The sequence below is a fragment of the Hippopotamus amphibius genome, chromosome 1 (genome assembly GCF_030028045.1).
Source record: "Hippopotamus amphibius kiboko isolate mHipAmp2 chromosome 1, mHipAmp2.hap2, whole genome shotgun sequence".
Taxonomy (NCBI): Eukaryota; Metazoa; Chordata; class Mammalia; order Artiodactyla; family Hippopotamidae; genus Hippopotamus; species Hippopotamus amphibius.
Window position 1 is genome coordinate 175,862,240 of NC_080186.1, and position 12,426 is coordinate 175,874,665.

The 12,426-nt window shown below is 38.6% G+C and overlaps 1 protein-coding gene across 5 annotated transcripts in view; it reads left to right on the top strand.

Annotated features, from left to right (window-relative positions):
- Positions 1 to 705: 705 nt before the first annotated feature.
- The window catches only part of CEP120 (centrosomal protein 120), a 92,453-nt gene continuing 80,732 nt past the window's right edge, over positions 706 to 12,426 (top strand). Inside the window, exons 1-5 of one of the 5 annotated variants that reach the window (XM_057736569.1) lie at positions 706 to 876; positions 1,128 to 1,208; positions 5,211 to 5,367; positions 7,020 to 7,134; positions 10,007 to 10,148. In XM_057736569.1, the coding sequence (XP_057592552.1) occupies positions 1,160 to 1,208; positions 5,211 to 5,367; positions 7,020 to 7,134; positions 10,007 to 10,148 (463 nt within the window). In that variant the 5' untranslated portion in view covers positions 706 to 876; positions 1,128 to 1,159. Of the gene's footprint in view, positions 877 to 902; positions 1,209 to 5,210; positions 5,368 to 7,019; positions 7,135 to 10,006; positions 10,149 to 12,426 lie in introns of those variants that run through there. The other 4 variants (XM_057736552.1, XM_057736562.1, XM_057736577.1 and 1 more) reach the window with 4 other exon arrangements.

The window sequence follows — 12,426 nt, forward strand, 5'->3', positions numbered from 1 at the left end:
CTCCAACCTATCCCTTCCAAAATCTAGTTTCAAACCAGGTGTCCTTCAAAAGATTTCTAATCTTTCCTAAAAGAAAGCCTTAAGTTTGTGGGGGAGAAGGGGTGGAAAGGGGAAAACATCGGTTGACAGCTTTTAATTTCTGGTGTTGATTTTGCTAATTGCTTTGTCGTCAGGGGTAGAAGAACCTATACCTTTAATTTCCCTGCCCACGTGACAATGTTTTTGTTTTAGGGTAATTTTTACTGTACAGGAAATTCTCAGAGAGCTTATGTCACCGCCAACAAGTTACAGCAATTACCGTATTGACGCTACTTGTTTACAAAGCGTGGAAACTCGAGCTGCCGCCAGGGGACAATTTTAGTTGACTTTAGAGTTCAGACTTAAATTATTATTTTTCTGTGACTTAAGTTTTAAGCAGTGTTGACACTGGGAGCCTGAACAGAGCTAGTTTTTTTTGCTTTTTGTTTTTAAATCTCTATTGATATATTTCCCAGGTTGTGCCCAGGGCGTAAACCACAGAATACATTACATTCACTTTCCTTTCTGGGGAACTTCAGGAAGCAGTTATTGCAGTAGTGCGCCTGCGCAGTTGCTCTCCACCAACTCGCCCGCGTTCCCCCATCCGGCTAGCAGGGGGCGCTAGGAGGTAATGACTAGTCTTTTCCTCGGGGCTCTGGAACGTAGCATAAAAGGGTAGGAGGCGAAGCGGGCTGAGGGACGTTCTATCCTCGACTGCCCTGGTCTCTATCACCCTTTGTCCTCCAGCCTCCCCCGGGAGCTGGGCCTGCGGGCCCGGTTGCTAGGCGGAAGCGGGGCGCGGCGGTGGCCGCGGCGGCTGCCCGGGCGTTTGAAAAGCTACTACGTAGGCGGCAAAAGGTCCTCAGGCGGCGGGCTCGCGTCTCCTTGCAAACAGGCCGGGCCGGGTGTCTGAGCTGCCTTTGCGTTGCGTCGGGGCCGGGTTGCGGGTGGCCTGGCGGCCGGGGCCCGGGGAACCGGGCTCGCTGCAGGTGGACCGCAGAGCGGGGTCCGGGCGTCCCGGGCTGCAGGCGGGCGGCTGGAGCCTCGCCGGGAGCCCCGCCGGGGGTCGCGGGCTACCCGGCACTCACCCCGGCCCTTCTTCCTCCCAGCAGACCCTGCCTGCGGGCCGCCGACCGCAACCATGGTCTCCAAGTCCGACCAACTGCTCATCGTCGTGTCCATCCTAGAAGGTGAGCGGCCCGGGACTTGGCGTTTGCAGCTGCTGCTTTCTGAATTTTAACAGAGTATAGTGTGGGACTGAGGCTTTGTTAACCTGAAGAACCCTGTCATCTTTGCTTGTGCCGTCCCCAGAGACTTGTTCAAAGTTCCAAGTAGTGAGATCTGTTGGGCAGTTGATTTAAAAATCCCCCAAGGGAGTATGAGAACTACTAGGGGTAGGTGAGACTTAGCGTGACTAGCCGTAGACCCAGGGAATGTTGGAAAAACGATTTCCATCGGAAGCAGCATGTCGATGACTTTTGTATCATGAACTGAAAGTGTGCTTGGAAAGCACGTTCTGTTCAGCGACCTCCTAAGTAATACCATTGGTGAGAACTTTGCTTTGACTCAAATACATGTTTCCTGCGTTTTCAGAAGTGTTGCGGTGGCCATTTCCTTGACAGGTGTTGACGGGCGCTTAAAGGAATACAACTGTCGGGAGGGTCTGTTACACGTCTCGAAGTTTGGTTTGTTGCGTGACATTTGTTGATTTGGAGACTCATTGAGTGTTAGGCACTGTGCTGGCAATGTAAGAGTAAAACAGTCCTGGTTCTAAAAGCTAAGGGTGTAGCATGGAGAACAACAGATAATTCAATTAATTCATCATGGTGTGGAAGAGAGAATGACCACCTCTGTCTGGGGAAGTTGGGAAAGGTTTCCCAGAGGAGGTGACATTTATTTAGGTCCTAAAAGTTGATTAGAAATTTGACAAGTGAAGAAAAGGAAGGAAGGGCATTCTGGGCAAAGGGAAGAGCCAGTGGCATGTTTAAGGTATAGAAAAGCAAGGCATGTTCTTTTCTTAAGGCATGTTCTTTGATTGCTTGAATTCAGTGTGGTTGGAGAGCAGCTTGCAGGAAAGTGAACGGTATAGGAGTTGATAGGTAAATTGAGGATGGGTTTTGAATAACATGACAAGAAGGGAGGTGTCTTGTGGAGGCTGGCACCATTTGGGTGGTAAGAGGAAAGAAAACATCATAAACCCAATTTTTGAGTTTTGTAAGAGAAGAGTGACCCGAAGCCATAGTGTTGGCACATTTAACTGTTAGGTTACTGACTGTTTAAAGACTGACATCTCATTGTAATTTGGTGAACAGAAGCTTTTGGAGTTGGAACTGTGCCCCATGCTATGAGATAACAGAAACATAAGACACTCTCCTTCCCTTCACGGTTGTAGGGTTCTGTCTCCTTGGGGAGGTCAAATTAATGTGCAGGACATACTATTTTGGGATGTAATATAAATAAAATAAAAATAAGTGATACAGGCCCTACACGCAGGTTTTTGAGGTGGGTGAGGATTATGGCTGAAGTGCCTTGAGTGGTAGGTAAGCTGTAGATAAGCGAGGATAGAAAAAAGTCATTCCAGGTGATTATAGACAACCCAGGCCACTGTGGGATTGAGCATGGTGGGTGGAACAGTGAAGAGGTCAGCACGGTGACCAGAACCAAGGAAGGGGAATATTTAGGAATATTGTAGTAAGAAATAAACTTGTATAGATAGAGTGAATAGGTTTTGGAGGATCTTGAAAGCTGAGGAATTTAGATTCAGTGTTTTAAAAAGTAAGGAGCCAGCATGTATTCCTAAGTAGGAAAGCATTTTTTTGCACATATAGTTTAGTAGCAGCATGCAGGAGTCAGGAAAACCTGGAGTCAGGCAAGTCAGTTAGATGTTGCTACAAACAATATGTAAAACTGGTGTCTGGTGCTCTAAACTGTTCCTCCTCTTCTGTTTATATTTCCATTCATCATAACCACGCTGTTGCCTAAAGCCAAGACCCCAGGAGTCATCATCTTCCTGGGTTCCCTCTCCATCCCCAACTTCTAAATGGTCACCAAGTGTTGATGTTATTTTTAAAATAATAGTAGGTGCTTCATGTAAACTTTTAAATGAATGAGTTTCCATTGTGGGTGCCTTGCTTTGGGGCCCTCATTATCCACCAATGTACTGTAGTCATCTTGTCAGAAGTCTGTTCCATACGTGTTTTCTTTTCAGAAAACACTATCCACCTTACTGTCTGGGGATAACCTTTCTGAAATGCCATCGGATTTTCTTGAAATCCTTCGGTGTGCTGAGGGATAAGATCTATACTTAGAATGGCATACGTGGCCCTTTATGGTAGACCTGTTGCCTACCTTTTCAGCCTCAGCTCCCCTCCTGCCATATGTTTATATGTTCCCAGTCCTTCAACTATATTGAGCTGCTTGCAGTTTCTTGACTACATTTCTAGAATGCCCTTTATTCAAAAGAAAATGATTGGGTTTCTACCATGAGCAAACTTTGGGCAATTTACTGGATTTCAAGGATGAAAATGACAGGGCTTTTGTTCTCAAGATATTGGTTGTCTTTGGGTTGAGGCAGGCACCTGTTTGTTCTACTGCTTATCCTCTCTTTTCAAGCTTATTGGAGGCTGTAGTTAGGATAGTCTGAAAATACAGGGTTTTTTTTTTTTGACATATATGAAATTCATTTGGGAAACTTAGTGATCTCTTAGAGCAGCTGAAAGCAGCTCCAGCGAGAGGCCTCCGTGAATGCTAATTGCGAGAGCCTGCCATATGTGGTAAGACTCTTTATAGGGAGTTTGAAATGAGAACTTCAGGTTGAAACTCACAGGTTTGCAATCAAGGTCTTTCTGGCCAGCTAATTCCTTACTAAGTAGCTTGTACCAGGGCGAGTAGCAGCAGGGATGTATTTACTTAATAGTGGTTAAAACTCCCCTCACTGAACCCCCCTCACCAGACCTGTAGACATGTGGGCTGTAAGGTTGTTAGTGCTTCTTTTTTAGTTTTTTAGCCTTCTGCTTTCAGTGTTTTGTCTCTTCCCACTAGACTCTCACTGACAAGTACTCTTGTTTCACTCTTTTTGCATCCCATTTTCTGGCATAATACCTGACTCTCAGTATGCCTTCAATAAACAGTAAAGGGATGAGGTCAGGCAGTGCGAATGAACAGTAATGTGTAGATAGAATATTTTAATATTTCTTGAGAATATACAACGTTGTCCTTGAAAATAACTAGAATGAATAAATGTGTTTATTTTCCTTTGGCTAATTTGTAAGGTATTCTTAACTGTGTTAGCAGGAAAATTAAGATGCAGGTAAATTTGTTTTTGCTTATTTATTTCTCAACTCTCCAGATGATTTAACTGTTCTGTATTAAGTAATGGTATCATAATATCTAAAATTGGTGTAATCATCAATTTTTAACTTTAATTCTAAATGTTATTGAGATCATTGTTGCTCAAACTGTGAACCAAGGACAACACCATGGACATCTCCTGAGATCTTGTTAGAGATGCAGACTCTCGGGCCCACCCCAGACCTGCTGAACCAGAATCTACATTTTAACAAGGTTCCTGAGTGATTCATTGCACATTAGTGTTAGAGAAGCACTAATTAATTATGGCTTTCAATTTGATTAATGTTTTTTATGAATCATGAATTTGAGTGTATATATGACTATGTGCTAGTGAGGTAGTTTATGGAATGTATGTCAACCATGGCTAAAATATGTCAGTTTTTAAAACACATGCTGAGTGGAACTTCCTAGGTGGTGAGTGGTTAAAAGTCCGCCTGCCAATGCAGGGGACACGGGTTCAATCCCTGCTCCAGGAAGATCCTACCTGCCTCAGAGCAGCTAAGCCCATGCGCCACAACTATTGAGCCTGTGCTCTAGAACCTGTGAGCTGCCAACTGTTGAGCCCATGTGCCATAACTACTGAAATCCACACACCTAGAGCCTGTCCTCCACAACAAGAGAAGCCACGGCAATGAGGAGCCCGTGCACCACAACGAAGAGTAGCTCCTGCTTACCACAACTAGACAAAATCCGTGTGTAGCAACAAAGACCCAACACAGCCAATAAATAAATAAATAAATAAATAAATAAATAAATTTATAAAATAAAATAAAACAACATGCTAAGTGATCATATTTGATTTTTGTACACTTCCGGTTAACCTGTATAGTCTTTTTTCCTAGGTCGCCATTTCCCCAAACGTCCAAAACATATGCTTATAGTAGAAGCAAAGTTTGATGGAGAACAGTTGGCTACTGATCCTGTGGACCATACTGACCAGCCAGAATTTGCTACTGAGTTAGCCTGGGAAATTGACAGGAAAGTGCTTCATCAGCACAGGTGACTGTTATTTTCAATTTGTTCGGCTCTTTTTGTCTGTCGTAAATAAATAGATATATGTCTCTAAGTAGATAATATTTGTTGAGTGGTTTTAAATTTGCAACAATAATTCATTTAAACAGCAGAACAACCCTATGAAGTAGGTATTATTTCTCCCATATTACAGATGAGAAAACTGAGGCCTGAGAGGTTAAGTAACTTGCCTTAAGTCAGTCAGCTGGACAGTGGTAAAGCCCAGGAGCCAGTTTAACCACTACACTTAGCTTAGCTTGCTTTTTTTCTTCCTTCCTTCCTTCCTCTCTCTCTCTCTCTCTCTTTTTTTTTGCTAATGTTTAAGGGAATAAATATTCTAGAAGTGCCATTATGAAGCCTACCCACTTTTAAATATGGGTTGAAATTGATTGTAATTTCTATTAGTAAATTTATTGTATATTTTACTTGGCTTGCCAAAGGGGGGTGTGTGTGTGTGTGTGTGTGTGTGTGTGTGTGTGTATAGTAATTATACAAGGGATTCTTTCTAATTTTACACTTGATTTTAGACCTTTAAACAATTTATTGGTATATAAAACATATTTAAAGTTATAGCTTCTTCTTATTTCATGAACTCTGATGACCAGAAGCAGGCAAGAACACTAATACTTTTATTTTAAAAAGAATTGAACATATGTTTCCTCTGGGGAATATAGAGTCTCTTCAATATTTGTTCTTTCTTAGCACTAAATCAAAAGTACCAAGTTAAAAAAATGAAAGCAAGGAGAAATTTAATTTCTTCTATTGTTAGAAGAGTCCATGGACCTATTTGAAAGGGTATTAAATTCCTAAAGGATATTAGAATTTTCCACTTCATCTCTGTGACTTCTGGAATACCGGCTTAGACAGTCTTGATATATTACTGCCTGCATTGGTGGTTGTGTATATAATTGTGTTAGTGCAGAGTGGTACCACTGTATATTTTGTAGGCTGAGAAAATAACGCAGATAAATTAAATATATAAATGATGATTTTTGTGCCAAGTGCAGGTTTCATAGTTATTCCATTAGATGACAGTAATGGCCAAATCCAATCAGCTTACTGTATGAGTGAGCCAGTGTAGGGTTCCAGACTCAAAAGAAGCCATGTTATACCAGTCAAGGTCATACTTACATGACCTTATCATGTATTACATTGAATTGTTGTTTACTTAATTTTAATGCTTTATGATATTATGGCATTTAATTCTTAAGTTTATTTTTTTTAGCAACAGAAAGAGCTGTAAGCATATACGTATGAGTATTTGAAGCTTTATGTATATTGGACAGTCTAAGAAAAACAATTTAAAATCAATCTTGAGGATTCACAGCAATTTTTAACTTTAAAAGAGTTCTATATGTTATAGAAGCTTGCGAAACATTGACATAGATGTTAGCTTCTTAGATGAGAGAGACTAAAATTTTTGACATGTTTTGTATATTACTTAGTTGGTGTATAGATAAGCAGACATAATTAATAGTTCATGCCAGTTGAAGAGTTTTTCAGAAAGTATAGAATAGGTACAGGTTATTCAACAAAATTATAATTGTCTTGATAGTAGTAGGCGGCTTTTCCAAACCTAATAGGAAGTTCAGTATTAAGCAAAAGTGATTTTATTTATCACATAAATTGTTATGTTACAGGCTACAGCGTACTCCTATCAAACTCCAGTGTTTTGCCTTGGATCCCTTATCTTCAGTCAGGGAAACTATAGGTTACATTGTTCTAGACTTAAGAACTGCTCAAGAAACAAAGCAGGTATGGACCTTTTGATGTTTTATTACTGATTATGTGAAACAGTTGGTTATTTTCAATAGGTATCAGATTGATGGAAAGGACGTGGAATATTGGACCTAATAGCTTGAGCCAGTATAGTTCTTAGTTCTTATGATGAACTTAATTTAGAAAATCCTGACCTTTTGGTCATTCTTTGGGCCTAGAACTAACTTTCTCAAAGAAACTCCCCTCTGAGTTCAGATCTGTGTTCACGTTGCTATTACCTTTAACATGTTCAGCTCCTACACTTCGCTTTCAAAGGTGCTCCTCTTTTTGAGTTTCTTGCTTCTGTGAATGGTCACCACCCTCTTTCCAGTTAGGTGAGCTAAAAATATAGAAGTCTTCCTTGACGCCACCCTTTCCAGTTGGTTTTCCTTCCTGATCCAGTGACTATTCTGCATTTTCACGCTGCGGTCTCAGCTTAAGCCACTATCATTCTTGGCTATCATAGTAGCTTTCTGATTGGTTTCCCTGCTTCCTGCTTCTTGCATTCCTTATGTAGTAGACTAAGGGAATTTCTTGAAACACACTTATTATGTAAATAGTACTTCCACCGTGAGAAAGAAGAACTCAGGGTTTTGATTCATGTGCTTTTTGTTATTGAAAATGCTTATGTCTTTTAAAATATGTTACAACCTTTTTTGTATGTTATCGATTTTAGAAATTCTTACTTTCAGTTTTTTTTTTTTTTTTGGGGGGTACACCAAGTTCAATCAGTTTTTCTTAATGACTTTTTTTTGGTCTAACTTTCTTAAGAAAATAAAGTAAAAAAAATTCTTCTCTTTTATTTTAAAGTCCTTGATTGGTTTGAATCTTAAATTAGGATTCTGTGAAGAAAAATTTATCTGTTACTAACATTTTTGCTGCTGATAGCAATGATAGAGGCATACCTCGTTTTATTGCACTTCACTTTTTTGTGCTTCACAGATACTGCATCTTTTTTTTTTTTTTTTAAACCAGTTGAAGGTTTGTGGCAACCTTGTGTCAAGCAGATCTGTTGGGGCCGTTTTCCAGCAGCATTTGCCCACATTTTGGTATTTCTTGTAATATTGCAGCCTTTTCATTGTTATATTTGTTATGATGATCAGTGATCTCTGATGTTACTAGTGTGAAAAGATTACGACTCACTGAAGGCTCAGATGATGGTTAGCATTTTTTAGCAATGAAGTATTTTTTAAATAAGGTATGTACATTTTTTTTGGGCATAATGCTTCTGCACACTTAATAGACTGCAGTGTAGTATAAACATAACTTTTGTGTGTACTGGGAAACCAAAAAACTTGTGTGCCTTGCTTTTTATTGCAATAGTCATTTTATTGTGGTGGTCTGGAAATGAACTTGCAATATCTCCAAGGGTTTGTGTGTATTTGCAAATGAGCCAGTCAGCCTGGCCCAAATTTTGAATTATTCAAAAGAAACTGAAGTGCCTTAAAAGAGCACTTATTTCTCCTTCATTCTTGGGTACTCATCAGGTCTCTGCCCCCAAGTCCTGAAAAAGGTTTTCCTTCTTTAGGCTTAGACATGAATACTTCTGTAGTCACTTTGGTTAAAGAGAAGGTAAATCCTCTTAGGAGGAGGATATCTGAGCTGAGATCGTGTCTCCAAATGCTCTTGGCATTCCTTTTCCCCTGTCTCGTCCTTTAGGGCAGTTTGTCATCATGTTGGTGAACAAAATTAAGGAGAAATGTGTCAAAATCATGTTAGTTTTGGGAAAACCAAATATTGTCTTGTTTGATGTCTTCTGTTTGCCAGCAGAAATATTTGAAGTTGGATAGTAGAATATTTGAATTTCAAGATAAATTGATTCTCTGTAAATAAACACAAACAGAAGAACCGAGGTTTATTTTTCTGAGTTAATAACAGAAAAATATATCATAAATCCTGTGAGCAGCTAAAAATCTTTTTTTTTCAGGCTTATGCTTAAAATTAGAAAATATCTGTCATAAGAAATACAGCAACAAACTATGAGTTTTTGCCTTTGAAAAAACTTGGTTGTGGATTTTTTAAAATACGTATGGCCTAGTTGACCCTGTTTACTTACAAACATAATTTGAATATAAAGCTGCAGTTTTTGATTTTGATCATATTATAAGCACCAGTTCCTATGCCTTTGTATTACAGTGATCAGAGTAAGAATGCTGTTTATGGGTATTGAAATGGTGCCCCTGCACTAATGATACACGTGGTCTGGACCATGAGATTTTGCAGGCTGATTTGGGTATAAGAATTCTTGAGGTTACCTTGGGGTTAATTCAGGTAGTTTAGAATACCTCATTCTGTGAGAAAGCCTTTATATTTCAATATCAAATACATGATGCATATCCCAGAACTCTACCATTAGACCTTACTTTATTATTTCTTTAGTATTTTTATTAACACTAAGCTTTTCTTTTCCTGATTTGATATAAACAGAACAAAGCAGAAATGTGGCAGGCAGAAAAGGTATAACAGAAAAAGTGAAAAATTAGGGGTTAAGAAGTGGAGAATTGAGAGTCTGTGGTGTTGTTGTTATAAGGGATGAAGTGAGATTGGGGGTGTAAGAGTGAAGGTAGAAAGAAATACTCGTATTGCGTTTCCTCCTCTTTAATATGTTGTTACTTGTTGAAGCACAGGAGTAGAAACAAGGAAGGCAATCTAAACTTTTACCTGGTTTTTTCAAGAGGAAATTCAGTTAGTTTCTTAAGCAGGGTTAATTTCTTTTGAGGAAATTGTGGGGGAAAAATACTTTAAAAGAGGAGGAAGTATTGAGAAACTATAGGAAATATATTTAGAACCTTACAGAACATTTCCCACTGCTGTTTATTTCCTATTAACTATTAAGAAGTTTTGCTTTTGTTTTGTTATTACTCTCTAGGCACCAAAATGGTACCAGTTGCTGAGTAATAAATACACCAAGTTCAAGTCTGAGATACAGATAAGCATTGCTTTGGAAACAGATACAAAGGCACCAGTGGATAGTTTTAAAGCAAAGGGAGCGCCTCCCCGAGATGGAAAAGGTTTGTGTATCATCTCTAAGGTTATTCTCTGAGAAGTTAAATCTGTGGACTAGCACTTCAGGAAGGGAGGGGAGAGGAGGTATTAGAGGAAGGTAAATGCACCAGTGTAAACAATTTTACTGTAGAGCAGCCGCAGCCGACAAATGTGACATTGCTACACATGAACACTTGTTGCTCTTAGCTCTTGTTTATAAAAGTTACAAATAGGGAAAGATCGTCTTTGATAGTTAACAGAACAAAGCAGAATTTCACATTGTTTATAAAAATTGCTACTTAGGAAAATTTTCTTCCTTGGATGAGTGCAGGAAAGCCAAAAATGCTTATACTGGTCTGTATTAACTCAGCTGTAATTTAAGAAAACCCTCATTTTTTTTCATTTTTTAATTAATAAACCTTTTTTAGAGTGTTTTTAGGTTCACAACAAAATTGAGTGGGGGGTACTAAGTTTTGCTGCCCTAAAAATCCTCTGTATTCTGCTTGTTCATCCCTCCTGCCTCTCTAACCCTTGGCAACTACTGACCTTTTTACTATCTCTAGTTTTGCTTTTTTCAGAATGTTGTATTGTTGGAATCATGTAGCATGTAGCCTTTTCAGATTGGCTTCTGTCACTTAGTAATATGCATTTAAGTTTCTTCCATGTTGTTTTGTGGCTTTATAGGTCATTGCTTTTTAGAGCTGAATAATATTCCCTTGTTTGTATGTACCACTGTTTATTTATCCACTCAGCTACTGAAGGATGTCTTGGTTGCTTCCAAGTTGGGGCAATTAGGAATGAAGCTGTTACAGATATCCCTGAGCAGGCTTTTGAGTGGACCTAAGTTTGCAATTCATTTGGGTAAATATGAAGGAGAATGATTACTGAATCCTAGGGTAAAAGCATGCCTAGTTTTATAAGAAACTGCCAAACTGTAAGAGTATATGGTTAAGAATATATTTAATTTTGTGAGAAACCAATACACTGTCTTCCAAAGTGGCTGTACCATTTTGCATTCCCACCAGCAATGAATGAGAGTTCCTGTTGCTCCACATCCTTGTCAGCATTTGGTGTTGTCAGTGTTTTCGGTTTTGTTCATTCTAATAGATGTGTAATGGTATATCATTGTTTTAATTTGCATACCCTAGTAATAAATGATGTTAATGTCTTTTCATGTGCTTACTTGCCATCAGTATATCTTCTTAAGTGATGTGTCTGTTTAGCTCTTTTGCCCATTTTTTGATTGGTTGTGTGTTCTCTTTTGCTGCATTTTAAGAGTTCTTTGTATATTTTGGATAACAGTCCTTTATCAAATGTCTCTTCTGCAGATATTTTTTCCAGTCTGTGACTTGTCTTCTCGTTCTTTTGACATTGTCTTTAGTAGAGCAGAAGTTTTTAAATTTTAATGAAATTCAGCTCATCAGTTCTTTCATGCATCATACTTATGGTGTTGTATCTATAAAGTCATTATCGTACCCAAGGTCATCCAGGCTTTTCCTATATTGTCTTTTATGATTTAATAAAGGTTTGTGCTTTACACTTAGGTCTATGATCCATTTTGCGTTAATTTTTGTGAAGGTTTTGAGGTCTGTGGCTATATTCATTTTTTCACATGTGGATGTCCAGTTGTTCTAGCACACTGTTGAAAGACTATCTTTGCTCTATTTTCTTTGCTGCTTTGTCAAAGATCAGTTGACTGTATTTATGTAGACCTATTTCTGGGCTCTCTATTCTATTTCATTGATTTTTGTGTCTGTTTCACCAGTACCACACTGTCTTGATTACTGTAGCTTTATAGTAAGTCTTGAGGTTGAATAGTATCAGTCTTCCAACTTTGTTGTTCTTCAATATTGAGTTGCTTGTTCTGGATCTTTTGCTTCTCCATGTAAACTTTAGAATCATTTTGTCCATGTCCATAAAATAACTTGCTAGGATTTTGAATGGGATTGCATTGATTGTATACATCAAGTTGGGAAGGACTGACATCTTGACAATATTGAATTGTCTTATTTATGAGCATAGAATATTTCTCCATTTATTTAGTTCTTTTTGATTTTGTTTATCACATTTATAGTTTACGTCATGTAGATCTTCTGCATATTTTGTTAGATTTATTCCTAAGTATTTGTTTTGGGTGCTGATGTAAATGGTATTTTATTTTATTTTTTGATAGTAGTTTAAAAAAAAATTTTACTTTATATTGAAGTATAATTGATTTACAATGTGTTACTTTCAGGTGTGGAGCAGAGTGATTGCGTTGTATGTGTATGTATACCTGTTCTTTTTCTCTTTTTTTGTTTTTGT